The sequence below is a fragment of the Puma concolor genome, chromosome D3 (genome assembly GCF_028749965.1).
Source record: "Puma concolor isolate L17-30 chromosome D3, mPumCon1.1.hap2, whole genome shotgun sequence".
Classification (NCBI taxonomy): Eukaryota; Metazoa; Chordata; class Mammalia; order Carnivora; family Felidae; genus Puma; species Puma concolor.
In genome coordinates, this window is record NC_141678.1 from 50,397,428 (window position 1) to 50,417,247 (window position 19,820).

The 19,820-nt window shown below is 38.2% G+C and overlaps 1 protein-coding gene across 1 annotated transcript in view; it reads right to left on the reverse strand.

Annotated features, from left to right (window-relative positions):
• Positions 1-10,131: 10,131 nt before the first annotated feature.
• CDH2 (cadherin 2) overlaps positions 10,132-19,820 on the reverse strand; it is a 214,255-nt gene continuing 204,566 nt past the window's right edge. The window contains exon 16 of the mRNA XM_086682669.1: positions 10,132-11,537. Coding sequence (XP_086538795.1) covers positions 11,331-11,537 — 207 coding nt within the window. The 3' untranslated portion in view covers positions 10,132-11,330. The remainder of the gene's footprint in view (positions 11,538-19,820) is intronic.

Below are 19,820 nucleotides of genomic sequence, written 5' to 3' on the forward strand. Positions count from 1 at the left end.
AGTCAGCGCAATCATTTGTTGTAAGAGAAATTAAGGGACTATAAATTACTTTAAATCTACAAATAATCTCCCCCCAAACTCATTTTAGCTGCTGCAGCATCCATCAACTCTTCTTCCACCCACTGAACTCTTTATTGTTGTTGTTGTTGTTTTTAAGTAGGCCTCATGCCCAGCACAGAGGCCAGTGTGGAGCTTGAACTCACGACCCCGAGATCAAGACCTGAGCTGAGATCAAAAGTCAGACACTTAACTGACTGAGCCACCAGGTGCCCCACCACTGAACTCTTAATCAGACTGGCTAATGAATAGAAAAAAATGGTGATGTAGGGGCTTTTATGACCAATCTTACAGAAGCACTAATGATCAATTAAAAAGGAGCATCTATAGTAAGACTGAATTTGCTGTATCAAGAAAAAGAAAAATGGTCTTCCTGCCCTCCCTTCAAATGCCTTATTAACCAGGGTCAACCAAATGATACTTTTCTAAGGAGAAGGGTTTTTATTTGTTTCTTATTGTTGACTACATAGTAAAATACCATCAGCTATTTTATATTTGTTTTGTGTCACTCTTATTCTGAAGTTCAGGATAGTATAAATGAATCTCTTAGCTTAGGTCTTCCAGTTTTTCCTTACATATGAAAATGGCACTTTTTTTCTCCTAATGAGGAAAAATAATACAGTGAATTTTAAAAAACTGTAAAACTACGAGGTAAAATGAGGGGAGGAGGGAAGAAACCTGGCATTTTAGTGCCTTTTCTGTTTTTTACATCCTGGAGATCAGTTCACATGCTGGTTGCTGGGAGATTCCCCGAAGACAGTGCGAACAATCAGTGAGTGACTCCTCACCTGCCCTCTTCACTGAGGTCACCTCTAAAAACACATGAATGGAGATTAGTGGGTGCAAAGACAGTGAACTGCAAAAACCAAATCATCATGAAGATTGATGTTTTGGTCAGTCCTCTGTTACAGTGCCTATTTGAAAAATGGCAGTGAAATAAAAAATTTTAATTTATATGTTGTTTCCAAAGCTATAAAAAGCAAAATTATTCAGAAGTCCTTAATAAAGTGACGGACAAACCTTCCTCAGGCAAAAGCTAAAAAAAGAAAAAAAAAGACAGGCATGGTTATGCAAATATTAATATCAGACAAAATGGATTTTAGAGTCAAAAGCACTAGAAGTTGTCAAGCAAGATATTTCCCATTTGATAAAAGCTACAATCAAAACTTCAGATTAGAAAAGTTTTAAGCACATATCAATATGACCTGGAAATACACATATCCAAAACGCTAGTGGCAAATGTTAGTAAACCTCTCTCAGGCACTGATACATCGAAAATAAGTAAAATACAAATTATTTGAAAAACTACAGTTACAGGGTGAGACAAATGTGTGCCCTATAAGCAAGTGAATAAACATTATATATCAATAGATTAAAAGGATGGTTTGTTTATTATTTATGAATTTATTTATTTATTTAATGTTTATTTATTTATTTTGGAAGAGAGAGAGTATGAACAGAGGAGAGGGGCAGGAGAGAGGAGAGAGAGAATCCCAAGTAGGCTCCACACTGAGCGTGGAGCCTGAAGCAGGGCTTGATACTGTGACCCTGGGATCATAACGTGAGCTGAAATCAAGAGTTGGATGCTCAACTGACTGAGCCACCTAGGCGGCCTAGTTCTCTCTCTCATTCTTTTTTTTATAACTTTATTTATTTATTGTGAGGGAGAGAGTGAGCAAGCACGGGAGGGGCAGAGAGAGAGGGAGAGAGAATCTCAAGCAGGCTCTGCGCTGTCAGCTCAGAGCGTGATGCAGGGCTCAAACCCATGAATCAGGAGATCATGACCTGAGCCAAAATCAAGAGTCAGATACTTGGTCAACTGAGCCACACTGGTGCCCCAAAAGCTAGTTCTCTTAACAGAATAGTTGCTTTTAACTGCTCTGCTGAAGAAAAAAAGGAAACAAAAAAGTAAGAGAAAAAAGGAAACAAATTACACAACGGATTTTTATTTTTTTTTTTTTATTTTTTTTTTTTTAACGTTTATTTATTTTTTTGGGACAGAGAGAGACAGAGCATGAACGGGGGAGGGGCAGAGAGAGAGGGAGACACAGAATCAGAAACAGGCTCCAGGCTCTGAGCCATCAGCCCAGAGCCCGACGCGGGGCTCGAACTCACGGACCGCGAGATCGTGACCTGGCTGAAGTCGGACGCTTAACCGACTGCGCCACCCAGGCGCCCCCACAACGGATTTTTAAAATCGTGTACATAATGTTCTATCAACTTTTTTAGAAGCTAGACAAAACAAACAATTCTTCAGGAAGATGTAAACTGTGAAAATTGGTTAATAAGAAGCATAATGCCTGAATACACCAATTCCTACTGGGGAAAACCTAACCTCACAATGGTAAAATTGTAGGAGAATTCTAATAAATTTTTACAAATACGTAATCAGTTTATATAAATGATTTGAGCACAGGAAAAATGGTGGTCTTCCTAATTTTTTATTTGAGGCCAGCATAAATCTCAGACTAAAACTGAACAAATATGTGAAAAAATAGAAAAGTACAAGAAAATCATATATAAATTAAAATTTCTAAGTAAAATATCAGCAAATCAAAATCATCAGCCCATTAAAAGAATAACATTATGATCAAGTGGGATTTATTCCTGAGATGCAAGGGTGGTTCAATATTTGCAAATCAATCAATGTGATACGTCACATCAATAGGAAAAAAAATAAAAACCATATGAGTATATCAATAGGTGCAGAAAATGCATTTGAAAAGTACAACAACCATTCTTGAAAAAAAACCCTCAACAAAGTACATTGAGAGGGAACATACCTCAACATAATAAAGGCCACTTATGAGAAACCTACAGGTAAGATCAGACTCAATGGTGAAAACCTGAGAGCTTTCCCCCTAAGAACAGGATTAAGACATGGATGCCCACTCTCACCATTTTTATTCAGCATAGTACTGGAATACTTGTGGTTATAGCCACAGCAGTCAGACAAGAAAAAAGGGGGGCTGGGTGGGAAAGACATCCAACTTGCTAAGGAAGAAGTAAAACTCCCACTATTTGCAGATGACATAATACTATATATAGATAACCCTAAAGGGGCACCTGGGTGGCTCAGTCAAGTGTCCAACTTTGGCTCAAGTCATGATCTCCCAGTTCGTGGGTTCCAGCCCTGCGATGGGATCTGTGCTGACGGAGCCTGGGACCTACTTCAGTTTCTGTGTCTCCCTCTCTCTCTGCCCCTCCCCTGCTAGCTCTCTCTCTCTCTCTCAAAAATAAATAAACATTAAAAAAAATTAAAGAAACCCCCCAAAACTACACCAAAATACTACTAAAACTGATAAATGAATTCAGTAAGTTCACAGGATACAAAACCAATGTACAAAAATTTGTTGTATTTCTATAGAGTAATAATGAAGTAGCAGAAAGAAATTAAGAAAACAATTCCATTTACAATTACATAAAAAAATGAAAAATAGCTAGGAATAAGCTTAATGAAGGATATAAAAGACCTGCACTCTAAAAACTATTAAACGTCTATGAAAGAAATTGAAGATGACACAAACAAATGGGAGGATATTCCACGTTCATCGATTAGAAGAATTAATATTGTCAAAATGTCCATACTACCCAAAGCAATCTAGAGATTTAATGCAATCCCTGTCATAACACCAATAGCACTTTTCACAGAACTAGAACAAAAAATTGTAAAATTTGTATGGAACCACAAAAGAACCCGAATAGCCAAATCAATCTTGAATAAGACAGAAACTGAAAGTATCACAGTAAGATATCTTGTAGGTATCAAGATATACTACAAAGCTATAGTAATCAAAACAGTATGATACTGGCTAAAAAACAGACACATAGATCAAGGGAATAGAATAGAGAGCCCAGAAATAAACCCATGATTATATGGTTAATTAATCTACAACAAAGAAGGCAAGAATATGCAATGGGAAAAAGACAGTCTCTTCAAAAAATGATGTTGCAGGGGGGCGGTGCATCTGGGTGGTTCAGTTGGCTAAGCATCTGACTTCGGCTCAGGTAATGATCTTGTGGTTTGTGGGTTCGAGCCCCACGTCAGGCTCTGTGCTGACGGCTCAGAGCTGTCACAAAATAGAACACACAAAAATAAACTCAAAATGGATTAAGGAATTAAATGTGAGAACTGAAACCATAAAAATCCTAGAAGGAAGCACGGGCAGTAATTTCTCTGACATTGGCCATAGCAACATTTTCTAGATATGTTTCTTGATGCAAAGGAAACAAAAGCAAAAATAAACTATTGGGACTACTTCTGCACAGCAAAGGAAACAACCAACAAAACTAAAAGACAACCTACTGAATGAGAGAAGATTTTGGCAAATGACGAATCTGAAAAAAGAGTTGGTGTCCAAAATATATAAAGAACTTACACAACTCCACACACACAAAATAATCCAATTAAAATGGGCAGAAAGCATGAATAGACATTTCACAAAAGGATACATACAGATGGCCAACAGACACATGAAAGATGTTCAAAGTCACTCATCATCAGGGAAATGCAAATCAAAGTCACAATGAGGTATCACCTCACACCCATCAGAACGGCTACAATCAAAAACACCAGAAACAACTAGTGTTAGGATGTGGAGCAAAAGGAATCCCTGTGCATTGTAAGTGGGAATGCAAACTGGTACAGCCACTGTGGAAGCGTTGTAGAGAACTGTATGGAGACTCCTCAAAATATTAAAAATTGGGGCACCTTCGTGGCCCAGTCAGTTGGGCATCCAACTTCGGCTCAGGACATGATCTCACTGCTCCCAGGTTCAGGCCCCATGTCAGGCTCTGTGCTAACAACTCAGAGCCTGGAGCCAGCTTCAGATTCTGTGCCTTCCTCTCTCTCTGTCCTTCCCCCGCTTGTGCTCTGTTTCTCTCTCTCTCTCTTGAAAATAAACATTAAAAAAATTAAAGATAGAACTACCATATGATCCAGTAATTCTACTACGGGGTATTTATCCAGAGAATATGCAAACATTAATTCAAGAAGATACATGCACCCCTATGTTTATAGAAACATTACTTACAATAGCCAAGTTATGGAAACAACTGAAGTGTCCATCGATAGATGAATGAATAAAGAAGATGTGATGTCACACACACACACACACACACACACACACACACACACACACACTGGAATATTACTCAGCCACAAAAAAGATTGAAACCTTGCCATTTGCAACAACATAGGTGGATCTAAAGAGAATATTGCTGGGGCGCCTAGGTGGCTCAGTCATTTAGGTGTCTGACTTCAGCTCAGGTCATGATGTCACTCTCCATGAGTTCAAGCCCCGTGGCGTCGGGCTCTGTGCTGACAGCTCAGAGCCTAGAGCCTGCTTCAGATTCTGTGTCTCCCCCTCTCTCTGCTCCTCCCCTGCTCATGCTCTGTCTCTCTCTGTCTCAAAAATAAAAATAAAAACATTAAAAAAATTAAAAAAAGAGTATATTGCTAAGTGAAATAAGTCAGAAAAAGACAAATACCATATGTTTCCACTCATATGTAGAATTTAAGAAACAAAACAAATAAACAAAGAAAAAGGAGGCAAACCAAAAACAGATTAACTATAGAAAACAAAACTGATGGTTACCAGAGGAGAGGTTGGGGGGGGATGGGTGAAATAGGTAATGGGGGTTAAGAGTACACTTACCATGATTAGCACTGAGTAATGAATAAAATTGTTGGATCACTATATTGTACACCTGAAGCTAATATAACACTGTACGTTAACTATATTGTAATTCAAATTTTTAAAAAATTAAAAAAAAGAATAACATTATGACCAAGTAGGGTTTATTATAAAAAGTTTGGTTCAATATTAGATCATCAATGGCATAATTCACTATTATTGATGTGTAAATATATTTTCACCTCTGTAGATGCAGAAAATTTTTATAAAGTTCAACATGTGTACTCATAAAATCTCAAAGTAATCCAGTTATATTCATATAAAGTAATCCAGTTTATATTCATATAAATATATGAAATATATTTATATCTACAGTAGGTCTTATATATAATGATGAAATATACAAACCATCCCACAATTGTCAGAAACAAGAAAATGCTTATGATCATTACTGTTAATTATACAGAAAATGAGCTAAGTTTTCATATTAGAGAAAACAAACTGTCATGAATTGCAGCATGATTGTCTGTCAGGAAAATCCAAGAGAATCACCAAAAAGCAATTAGAACTAATATGGGAGTAAAATAAAACAAAAGTGAGATAAATAAATAAAAGTGGGTAAATTTCCAATACAGCAGTAAAAGAATTATTCAATAAAATGCTGTGAAATGTAGATCCCACTCATTATAGCAATTAAAATGATAAAACAGGGTAATAAAATGTTTAATGAAACTCTATGAAAGTGTATATGTGATCTGAAAATTGAGAGATTTACATAGTATTGCATGGGAGAATAGATGAAACTACTAACTTTTCACAACATAATAAAAATTTCCAGCAAAATTTGTTATTGAATTTGATGGTTCTAAAATTTATGCACAAATGAAAATGTGGGAAAAGAATACAGAAAATTTTGAACAGAAGAGTGGTTTATTGAGTCAACGGTCTGGAGTAACGATTTAGTATGTGCAGGAATTAAATAAAAGATCAATGGAACAGAATAAATCATCTAGAAAGAAACACATACTTAGATGGTAGTTGTATATATGATGAAGGTGTTATCTCACATAACTGAGTTAAGGTTGAACATGTTAACAAGTGGGTTTAGAAAATAGATCATGTATCTAGAAGTTTTTTAAGTTAGATTTCTTTCTTTTTTTTTTTTAATTTTTAATGTTTATTTGGGGGGAGGGGGCAGAGATAAAGGGAGACACAGAATCTGAAGCAGGCTCCAGGCTCTGCACTGTCAGCACAGAGTCTGATGTGGGGCTTGAACTCACAAACTGTGAGATCATCACCTGAGCTGAAGTGGGATGCTTAACCGACTGAGCCACCCAGGCACCCCAAAAAGCTAGATTTCTATCTCACACAAAGTAATTTCCAGGTGACTTCAAGAGCTAAATAAATGCAAAACAACAAAAACCCCAGAAAATATAGAATAGTTAACTTTATAATTTAGAGATGGGAAGACCTCAAACATCTACAGTTGAAAATACTGAGAGAGTAAACCAGGTAAAACAAAAATTTCAGTAGGCAAAACACCATGGACAAATTGCCAAGGTTAGCAAAAGACCGGGAGAAAAATGCATATAAGGAGTTCTTAGTAATTAATTGGAAAAGCCAAGTAATTCAACAGGGAAATAGAAACAGGCAATTCAAAGAAACACAAATGGCTAAAAAACATAAGAAAAAAGTCACCGTTATTCTGTCTCCTTAGTAATCAGGAAAGTCATAATTAGCACGAGGTATCTTTGCTGCTCATCACTCATATTGGTAAAATGTGTAATGTCCAGGGTGCTGAGGATGGAAGTCTGCAGAGTTTTATTTAAGGTGTTGGCGGGTCTTCAGTTAGCTTACTCTTCATTAGGGCAACTTGACTGTGTCTCATTAAAATGTAAAATGCACATGTTGTATCATGGAAAACAACCCATTTCACAGAGATTTTAGCACTCTGCACGCGTTTTGGGGGGAGGAGTAATGTTGCAGAAGAGATCCACGTCACTAGGAACAACCTAGTGAAACATGTTTCTGGCTGGGGCCCATAAACCACGTTCACAAATATAGTTTTCAAGGTTTTATTACATCACATGGTTGGTTACAGGCATTTCAAAGTACTTGAAACTAGTACTGTGGCCCGACTCAAAGACTACCTTGCAAAGAAAAAGAATAAGGCCTTGGCTAGATTGTCTTACATTTTGTGGTTACTATTTTGGGCTGCATGAAGTCTTTTTGCCAAAGAAAGAACTGGCTGGCTTTTAGAGAGCTTCATCTACTTTCAGCTAAGTGTCCATTTGAAATAACATTAAAATATTTATAATTTTGGCTATATTTAATTCATTTCTCTCCACATTTTCTAATCCAGCAATTCCATCTCCAAGTATGTCATTCAGAGAAATACCCCATGCGAAGAGACATGTGGAAGAATGTCAATTGTAGCACTGTTTTTAGTAGCGAAAAATTGGAAACGACAAATTACTTAGGAAATGGCTAAACTAACCATATGTGCATATTAATGAATTCTATATAGCATTTAGAAAGACTGATATATATATCGGTATACACCTACATATGTATGTAGGTATACTAATAAGGAAACTTCTCCAAGGCACATGGCTTAAAGAAAAAGGCAAGTTAAACATGTAACATACAATCCCACTTTCATGAAAAACAAACAAAATAAAATCTTAATGGAAATGTGTGTGGAAAAATACTTATTGGAAAAGACCAGAAATTACACATCAAACAGCTAACAAAAGTTACTCCCGTAGCAAGGCAGGGCCGGGGCTTCCACTTACTGGTTTCCTTTTTGTTTGTTTTGAGAAGTGTTTTCACAAAGGAAATAGTCACGTATTTTAGCAAAAAAGGTAAGTTTTGAAAAATGCTGTTTACATTTACTGATTGTGTAGGTACAGAATGCTTATTAGTAATGCTTGAAGTTTGTATATATTAGATGTGGTCTGTGACCATATGCCAACAATAAATAAATAATTGAGAGTGTTTGTTTACCTAAATAATTCAAATTTAAGTTCTGGGTTTGAGTTAAAAAAGAATAGTTGTTTTCATTTGGATATACAGCAGCACAGTGGCACAGTCTAAGAATCCATTTTTAAAAAGACTACTCCAATTAGAAAATTTAGTAAGTTTCATTACGGAAATTCCCAGAGGCAATCTCTGGCATTTAGTGATTAGAAAAGTAACAAGAAAGTATTACTTACAGAGTCAATCAATAGAAAAGTGAATTTCCGTAATATAAAATAATCCTCATGTGAAGCAAAAAGACATGGAGTTAATTAGAGGAGGTGTGTTGTATAAATGTTTTCCGAACTGGACAGTATAAGAGCATATGGTGGGCGGGGAGCCCCGGTGGCTCAGTTGGCGGAGCTGTTGGACTTCGGCTCGGGTCACGATCTCGAGGTTTGTGAGTTCCAGCCCTGCATCGGCCTTGTGGCTGTAAGTGGGAGCCCGTTTCTGATCTTCTGTCCCCCCCTCTCTCTGCCCCTCCTCTGCTTATGCTCTCTCTCTCAAAAATAAATAAAACATTAAAAAGAAGGAAAATATGGTGTGATAATCATCACGAAGAAAACAGAAAATACAGTGAGACTTTCTTCATGTCTCGTAAAACTCACGAGTCATAGTAAGATACATCAATGATTTCGCAAAGTTTAGTAGGATCATTTCTCCTTTTTGTTCTCCGTGACCATCTATACAGCGCTAATACTGTTCTGTATACTTAAAATTTGCTGAGAGAGTAGATCTTCTGTGTTCTCCTACACATACAAAGGTAACTATGTGAGGTGATAAATATGTTAATTAACTTGACGGTGGAAATCATTTCGTAATCTATACAGATGGCAAATCATCGTGTTGTGTATCTTAAATACATACAATTTTATTTATCAATCATATCTCAATGAAGCCAGAAAAAAATGGTCAAGTCATGGAACAGAAGTACCAGAGAGTATATATACTGCACGGGGTACAGAAAATGGCTTCAATGAACTGCCTGAGATGCCAGGTGTCCAGTGCGGTTTTCAGGGCCAGTCCTGTAACTTTTTACCAAGGTTTTCCTTATGCTGGTGCTCTAATGAAAAAGGCCCTTTAGAGTCAGTGTAATCATAAGCTGGAGCAGAAAGGAATTAAAGTACAAGTGATACTAAGAATTATACAAAGTTCACTGAAGTGATGTGTATACCATCATCGAACAGTCTCCTCCCACGTCTCTTGATGTTTTTCTCCTGTGACGGGAACATCCGTGGCGATTCTCTCTGTTGCTCGCTGGACAAGGCCGCCAGGCTAAGGGGGGGTTCAGTGGTGAACAGCGTGAGAACAGATACATACTTTTGTAGTGCTGTTCTATCAACGAAACTCCGATACTTGGGGTTTTTGCAACATTTAAAGCAGCTCAGGTAGAAAAAAAAAGTTCAAACCAGTCACCAGATCCAAAATTAGCATTTTATTCAGAACGCTGGGGTCAGAGGTGTGTCATTTATATTCTGGTACACAATACAGAGGCAAAGCTGCTGTCAGAAGTCTCTCCAGTTTAAAAGCTTGGTTTTTTTTTTTTTCATTTTTTTTTTAAAAACACACACTTAGTAGTGCCTCCAGTGTCAGGCCACCCCTTTCTTTTCTTTTCTTTCCTTTTTTTTTTTTTTTTTTGGTACAAATTATGTAAAACATTTGTGCTAAGAACTTTTCTCCCTCCCCAAACAAAAAAGAAAATAAAAAATAAAAAAAAATTAAAAAATTAAAAATTGAGTATTCTAACTACAGCTCAACAATTGAATCAAATGTCACTTTGTCTTGTAAATACTTTATCCATAACGAAAGATATAAACATGCAAAAAACCTGAATCCATAGTCCAAATAATACATACACATGTTCTGAAGTTTCTGTACTTCTCCATAGACTATGCCAATAAAACATTATGTACACATACCATTTTTACAGTGAAGTGGAAAAAATACAGTAAATAAAAAAAGTGTACATGGATTAAGACCAAAATGTATCTAACATTCTAGTTTATGAAAAAATTCAATTTTGCTACAAATTGGTGATATGAAAACTCCCTTTATTTGCAACCAGCTGCGTAAGTTTTAAGATTTTAGTGAAAAAAAAATCTAAAGTCTAAAACTAGAAGTAATGTACATTTTCCAATCTCATGGTCTCATCCCCCAAGATAATAAAATCGCTCCATGAGTTTTTGTTTTGTGTTTGTTTAATTCTGTGTTTTAATAAAAGCAAATGCAATGTAACAAAAGCGTATTGAAGCATATCATGGTTTAACTTACTGCTCCCACCACAAAATATTTTGTCTTTTACTTATCGTTTCAGAAATCAGTACCATTAAAGCCTTAAACATAAAACTAATTCCAATCTGAAAAAGGTACAAAAAGGCACATAAAATCCCAGTGCTTCTGTACTGTAAAATTCAAGTGTAACTGAGCTCAGTGTTTTTCCAAACAGTATTGGATCACTGATATTCCCTCTGAGCCCAAATTGGTTTGCAGCCTATGCCAAAGCCTCCAGCAAGCACTGTGCTAGTAGACTACAAAGTTAAAGCCTAGCTTCTGAATGCTTTTTGGGAATATCAGTTGAAATTGTTTGTACTTGTCCAAAAACCAAGTTCACCCTGAAGTTCAGTCATCACCTCCACCGTACATGTCAGCAAGTTTCTTGAAGCGTGGCCCCCAGTCGTTCAGGTAGTCATAGTCCTGCTCGCCACCACTACTTGAGGAATTAAGAGAGCTCAAGGACCCAGCGGTGGAGCCGCTGCCTTCATAGTCAAAGACTAAGAGGGAGTCGTATGGCGGAGCGGTGGGATCATTGTCAGCAGCTTTAAGGCCCTACGATTTGGAAAGACAAAGAAAGAACACAGAGAGGGTTACGATGTGCAAACCACAAGCAGATCCTAGGGGTCCCATGGAATCAAACACTTGTTTGTAAGTTTCCACCTGCAGACCACAACATTTTCTACCTACAGAAATTGGGGTTATCACCACGTTTGGAAGTTAGACAAAAATACAACTTTCCTCTGCAGGAAAGACCCCTAGGACGTCTAGCTCAGTTAGGCCAAGACGTACAATGGAAGGGGAGTTAATTGGAGAATGTGTTTGGCAGGTGGCAGAAATGAATGGCCAACTGCTAGAGGTTGAGAAGGATCTCAGATGAAGTCCGGTAATGCAATTGGATAACCGTGCATTGAGTAATTACTGCTGGTATAAGTTATAAGAAATAACACACAGGGCTATGAAATCATGTCATACATGAACCCTAAGAGTCAGAGTCAAAGGATTCTGACAGTGAACACGTTGAACAGGTTGTAAATGCAACGCAAAGAGAGAGATATACAAATGAATGCCATATGGCCCCTACCCTCTACAAGCTTGTAATCTAGCATAACGGGCATTACTATTGTGTGAAATAAATGATAAATAAGTAATAAAGCTACAGGGTCGAGGCAAAAAATCATTAGAATGCCAAAAAAAAAAAAAAAAAAAAAAAGAAAAAAAAATCAGGACTAGCACTGAGAGCTAGGATTTCAAAGAGGAAGTGGCATATTTGACCTAGGTCTGGAAGGAAAAATGAAGGGAAATCAAAGGAAAATGAAAAAAAAAAAAAAAAAAAAAAAAGGATAACTGGCCAGACATGATTATAATATAAGGAAAGATACTCATTAAATCATTTATGTTCATAATGAAACACAAAATGTGACATTAATTGACATTAATCATTAAACTATGATCAGGTATTATTTTTTAAGAATAGAGTGACTTCTAGCTCCCGTAAGCTTCAGAAAAGTCATGTTCCAGTGTCTATATACAGTGTAAATATTGGCAGGGGGAAATTTTGCAAATCTAAATTAAAGATTATTTAAAAACCATAAGAGCCAATGAAATTATTATCTAAAAACTTAACTCTTGCTTTTTAATCTAGAATTCATGTACCTGTAGCCAATTCATAATTATGCCCTACAAAACCTTTAAGGTTTAATACTTAAAATGGCATTTTCTCTAAATTTTCCCCAGTTCCATTCTAGTGCCCTGAGATACACCAGCATCAGTTCCAAACAATCTTTCTCTTTTCATACAACTCTGCTTTTTAAACGCTAGTGGGCTGTGGCCTCACTTACTGTCCTGTCAATCAATCCTTCCGATCCACATGTATTTTACGAGTACGTACATGTGGGACCTTTTAATAAGTATGTGATCACCTGTTTATTCTTCCAAGTTTACAGGGGAGGAAGAGAACAAAAGAACATGAAAATTAAGGTCAGAATCAGTATGTAGAGTGGTTAGTGGTTAACACATCAGACCTCTTAACCACTATCCCCTGGGTTGCCAGCTCAGCGCTACACAGTATTAGCTGAGGGTTTTCGGCTAAGTTCTCCAGGCTTCATTTCCTCATCTGCAGGTGTAATAACAACAGTAAGATTATTATGGAGACTAAATGGAATAAAGGCACCCAAGGGCTCATCACAGTGTCTGGTGCCTGTTGGCACTCAATGAATATTAGTCTAAAAAAATCCACTTTTAGGTTCAGTGAAAAATGTCTTGCTTTGTGACTTGAAAGAAGAAAAATAAATGTGAAGACATGGTATTTTGAGAAACAAATGGCAGCTGCCGGACTTCATCGAAAGCAAGAGAGAAACTGGGGCGCCTGGGTGGCTCAGTCGGTTAGGCATCCTCCTTCGGCTCAAGTCATGATCTCGCAGTTGAAGAGTTTGAGCCCTGTGTTGGGCTCTGTGCTGACAGCTTGGAGCCTGGAGCCTGCTTTGGATTCTGTGTCTCCCTCTCTCTCTGCCCCTCCTCTACTCACACTCTGTATCTCTCTCTCTCTCTCTCAAAAAAAAAAATATTAAAAAAAATTAAAAGGAAAAAAAAGAGAAAAGCACACACTACCAGTTTTCCCATCCCAAGTCTCTCTTACCAACCATTGTAACCATTTTTTTTTATTTTATTTTATTTTATTTTATTTTATTTTATTTTATTTAAAAAAAATTTTTTTTTTCAACGTTTATTTACTTTTGGGACAGAGAGAGACAGAGCATGAACGGGGGAGGGGCAGAGAGAGAGGGAGACACAGAATCGGAAACAGGCTCCAGGCTCTGAGCCATCAGCCCAGAGCCCGACGCGGGGCTCGAACCCATGGACCGCGAGATCGTGACCTGGCTGAAGTCGGATGCCTAACCGACTGCACCACCCAGGCGCCCCCATTGTAACCATTTTAATGAAACACCATTTTCCCTCATGTCTGGTTATACTACATATAACCCAGAAAAGCCAGTGTAAAATAAAATAAAGCACATCTTCAGCCAACTACTTCAATGTATAAAATGTAAGTAATTTTAGAAAGGATTTTATTTATCATATTTATAGAATAAACTACAGGGCAATTTTGCTAAGACTGAAAATCACAAACTACAATTTCTCAAAAGTCAGAATTCCTTTCTGTGGTAGACCGTATTACTGTCCTCAATGATTTACTATCCTGTCTTTGTAGGTGGATCACATGCCCACACTACCACAAGTGCCTCTCTGGAGCCAGAGTTCACTTCCCAAACCCATTGTCAGGCTTGGCTATGAGCTGGGTTTGGCCAGTACAACGTAAGCAGTGGTGTAGAGAAGACACCTCAAGCCTTTTCCATCTAATGTGTTTCTTTTTTTTTTTTTAAATTTTTTTTTTCAACGTTTTTTATTTATTTTTGGGACAGAGAGAGACAGAGCATGAACGGGGGAGGGGCAGAGAGAGAGACACAGAATCGGAAACAGGCTCCAGGCTCTGAGCCATCAGCCCAGAGCCTGACGCGGGGCTCGAACTCACGGACCGCGAGATCGTGACCTGGCTGAAGTCGGACGCTTAACCGACTGCGCCACCCAGGCGCCCCCTCTTGCTTTGGTTTTTAGATCATCCTGGTCATTTCTGAATCTGTTTCCTTCCTCCCTCCCTCCTTTCCTACCTTCCTACCTTCTTTCCTTCCTTCCTTCCTTCCTTCCTTCCTTCCTTCCTTCCTTCCTAAGTTAAGGCCATGCAATCCATTAGAAATCACTGTGCTATGCCAGAACATTGCACAGTCTCAGGTTTTAGTAATTACAAAAGGGCAAAAACAATCACTCAACTTTTCAAGAATTCTTAGGCAAGCCATCTTTCTAGCCTGAAGATTGAGTACCTTAAGTCCCTTCCACTTGGATAGCACTGATTTTTATCTGAGAATAAAAACTCTTGTGGATGAGGTATTATATAAATTCTGGGTACTATTTTGGTAATTCTAAAAAGATCACAGTCAAGTTCTGAGAGACTGAAAATGACAGACATGCAACCAGAGAGAATGTACGGAAGAAATCCGGTGGGCCACGTACCCATCGGGTCTTCCCTTATGGGATTCCTTTTTTCTTAGGTGTAGACACTGTTTCACAGGATGTGTAATGTGCTGTTGTCAAATCTACAAATGAACTGCATGTGTTTCTCTTTCTCCGCCTACGTCTGACTAAATCTAGAAGAGCATGTGCCTTTTTTGCCTTTCCTGGAGAGGCAGATCTTGAACTCTGGATAAATCTGAACTATTTTCTATAGTTTGAGGTGTCTCTGTAAAATGAAAAAGCCTGTGTCTCTGGCTGAATTCTTGCTGAGCTTGTATTTATAGACTTCTGATCCTATGTTTTATGGATGGAGATATGCTTTTACAGGAGCTATAAAAACCCACATTCTTCAGTGCGGGAACGCATGAGGGATCTGAGAGGAAAGAGGTCCTGTTGATTCCCTTACATTCCGTCTTCTGTTCTCTCAATGCCCCTGCCTTAGTTCAGGTCCTCTTTATATCCTGCCTGGACCATAGCAAAAGCCTCTCTAACTGGTCTCCCAGTCCCCCAGTACTATTCCTACTTCTTTTCTACAAACTACGCCTGGTTCCTCTTTCAGACATTATTTGAAGTTGCTCCCCCAAGTAAAACTGATTGCTATCACCTATTGCAGTGTTTCCCAAATAAGGGAGAAGTTTCCCGGGTGGGGCGGGGGGTATGCAAGACAATTTTTAATTGGCGCATGAGCACTTTAAAACAATTACCTTTATTAAACAAATAAATTAAAAATTGATTAGAAGTTTAAGTAAATAATAGAAGAGGTATGTGGACCTGGAAAAACCTAGAAGGCATTATTACTCAAATGCCTGTTGTTTGGGTAACCTACAGGATAGAGTTAAAACTCTTTAACAGAGCAGTCAGTGAACTTGGACTGTTCATGTACCTTTTCTGTCTCAGCTATTCTTGGCTTCAGCAACCACAACTAAATTATTCACCAAAAGCCCCTCCAAACCTAAAAATTTGATGTTTTTTGTGTACCTCTATGTTATATGCATATTCATTTCCTGCTGGCTGAAATGTGATTTCCTTTGGCTGAAACTTCTTGACTCAAAATTTTTCATTTGATTAATATCCATCCATCCATCCATCCTTTAAAGCCCATTAAAAATGTTACTTCTGCTACATGGATTTTTCCCTCAATCATGACTGAGAGTCATTCCCATGATCCCTTTTAATTTTATTGCCATGTTTTGGTTACACTAGATTGTGACATCCTTTTCTGCCAACGATGTTTATATTCATTTCATATCCTGCTATTCAACACAGTCCCTGACATCCAGCAGGTATACTAGAAGGTAGCTTTGCACTACTGTCCTGGGCTTGGGTTTTCACCTTATCACCGTGTTCATATTTATATATACTCCTTTTAGAAGAAGCCAGGATTTAGGATGAGAGGTACCTGGGTGGCTCAGTCGGTTAAGAAACCTACTCTTTTTTTTTTTTCTAATTTATTTATTTTTTTAAACATTTTAACGTTTATTTATTTTTGAGACAGAGAGAGACAGAGCATGAATGGGGGAGGGTCAGAGAGAGGGAGACACAGAATGCGAAACAGGCTCCAGGCTCTGAGCTGTCAGCACAGAGCCCGACGCGGGGCTCGAACTCACGGACCGCGAGATCCTGACCTGAGCTGAAGTCGGCCGCTTAACCGACTGAGCCACCCAGGCGCCCCTCTAATTTATTTTTTATTTTTTGAGAGAGAGAGCAAGAGCGAGCGCACACGAGTGGGGGCAGTGCAGAGAGGGAGACACAGAATCCTAAGCAGGCTCTAGGATCAGAGCTGGCAGCACAGAGCACAATGCAGGGCTTAAACCCACAAACTGTGAGATCACGACCTGAGCCAAAGTCTGATGCTTAACGAACTGGGCTACCCAGGCGCCCCAGGGGGACTGACTCTTGATTTCACTCAGGTCATGATCTCATAGTTCCTGAGATCCAGCCCCGCATCAGGGTCCGAGCTGGGGATGATCTTTCCCTCTCTCTCTTTCCTCCCCTGCTCATGCACTGTTTCTCTCTTCCAAAATAAATAAATAAAACTGAATAAAAAAAGAAGAAACTAGGATTTAGGCTTAAAATATATGTGGACATAAAAGTATACCAGGTTTACATTACAGTGGAATTCTGTGACTTTAATACCAACATTACTACGTCCCTTTCTGAGAATTTCATTTTACTTAAAGCAAATTTTTTGGAAGGAGAGGATCTTTTTAAATTTATACCTAGAAAACAGTAGAAAAGTGTTCTTCTTGCAAAGTAACTTGTAATAATAACTAATATAATGTGGACTATCTCATTTAGTGCTTATAGAAATCTTAACAGAGGATTTTATTATTATCCTCATTTTATGTATACATAAAAACTGGAAATCCAAGGGGTAAAATCCAAGGATTTCAAAGATAACAGAGCTGTTAGGTGTGGTAGCTGGATATGAACTCAAAGATAAGAGTGGACAGAGATATTTTGAAGAGGACAAATAAATTTAAGAGGAGACAAAAAGTAAAAGTTCTAAACTTTAGTAGTTTCTTGCAAGTTATTTTTGAAGCACTTTTCATAAGTTTTTAAATACCAATCAAAAGTTGGTCTTTTAACAGAAATATGCCCTTGGTTTTTATATTCTGAGATAAAGAAATATATAGGATTAGTAAAGTTATTAGAGGTATGCTAACATCTACTGTCAGGCTGAGATTAAATGAATTTGTTTCATCTTTTCACCCTCTGAAGGTCATATTTAAAACCTCAAAATAGAATGAAATTCTGTAGCTGAAATTCAAAAATGTGTGATTTGTTTTATTCTACCTACCAGACGGTAAATACATTACATTTTTTAATATTCAAGGCAACATTCATTGGTTATTTAAATAAACAAACTAGAAAATGTTCTCATGAGCTTATTTATTCCTTTCATTATAAAAACACTCTAATTATAATTGCACTATACTATTCTTCCTTTGGAACATTCAGTACTGTGCTAAATCGAATAAGATCTGGGGATAAAGAAATCTGTTTGCATTTTATATGTGTTTATAAAATACGCTTGAATTTTTTCTAGGTACCTTTAACTATTTTAAATTTATTTTCATCTGTCCAGTTATAGAAAGATATTGAATGAGACTTAATGGGTGTCTTGGAAGAATCTATAAGGTGTATTTGTATGTTATGACTTAGGCCATTTGACAGTTTCATCCCCATGAATTTCCCCACAGACCTGATCATCTCATCCCCACCCCTGTTTTAGTTGTTTTCTGTGACACCTTCACCTCCGTAGACTCCCTTCCTATGTCCAAATGTAGGGCCTTTCTAGGTGTAAATGTTTGGTTCTCCATCTTGTCCACATTTCTCTATCTTACGATCGCATTCATTGTCACGCATCCTGTGGTCATTTGGAGAGACATTTCCAAATGTGATTCTTTTGCCCATTCATGTACTTGCCAAAGCAGTGTGCCTTACACCACCCCTCAGGGATGAGCACCTCTTCCCCTGGAGGCAGAACGGAACCTTGAATGAGGGGTTATGAAAGAAGGTGAGTCCTGGATATGGTGGGATGCCACTGGACGGTGCCTGTCCCAACTATGTGCTTGACTCTTCTTGGCTTGGTAAAGACTTAGTGGAGGAACTAATATCTAGAAAATGGAAGGGCATTCCAGGCAGAGAGCACAGCATGGGAACATGTACTGACATGGAATTAAAGCTGAGCCTGGAAGCTACAAGTAGAGTCCCTGGCCCTGGCCTGTAAGATGCAGGGGGAGGGGGCTGAGATGAAACTGTGAAGCCAAGTAAGGATTACACCCAGTGCACCTCCCATGTCTAGCAAAGGAAGGCTTCGGATAGTGGAATGTTTGCCTGGTATAAAGATCATGCTTGCAGCAAAGTAGGGAGTAAACACGAAGAGAACCTAGGTCTAATTTATTGTCCTTCCACATATGACTAGTACAGATATGTACACACAGTAGGCATTCAATAGTTATTTGCTGAATGAATGGTCCTAAACCAAGCTCAAGATCATTTCAGAATGAGTCATTTTTAGCAAATGCAGACAATCCTCAGATTATGAACTGACTGCATTCTAGAAGTTAATTTGCAAGTCAGTCGTTTGGCACCAAGTTTTCTGTATAAGTACTGAAACATGTTCATTATGGTCCTGAGCTGCTTTTTAGGCTGTGTACTTTTTAGGCTAGGCACTGTTCTGGGAAAAGGAATTCCAAATGAAATTCTGACTGTAGCTCTTTCTACCGTGGCATTTGAAGGGCTGGGTAACTGAATCTAGTGAATCAACTAGATATACTTCCTTACCTCCTGAAGAAAATGCAGTCCTGTAAAAATGATGAATGAACACATACGTAGACACAAACACATAGACACAAACCCCAAGCATACACTAAAACACAACTTAGAATAACCAGTATCCTCATTTCCTGAATTTAGTCAGCTCCAGCAGAGTGAAAGGCCCCAGACATGGGACCCAACGAATCCCAATCAACTGCACGTCGGGCAGTGCTCAGAGCCTTACACCACTTGCCACAGCACTTGGATTCCTTAAAACAACAAAATCTAGGAGCTGGGCCACACACCAGATGCTTAGGTTATGCAAAGATGAACAAGAAATAGTCTTCATCCTGGAGAGAAGGCACGTGTTCACATGGGAGAGAGAAGTATTGACAGTTATACCTCAGTGGCCAGGGCGACAATGGAGGAAGGGTCTTGTTAACCCTTCCCGGAGGTATCAGAGAAGGCCTCCCAGAGAAGGGGATGTTTGAGGTGAATCTGAAGGCT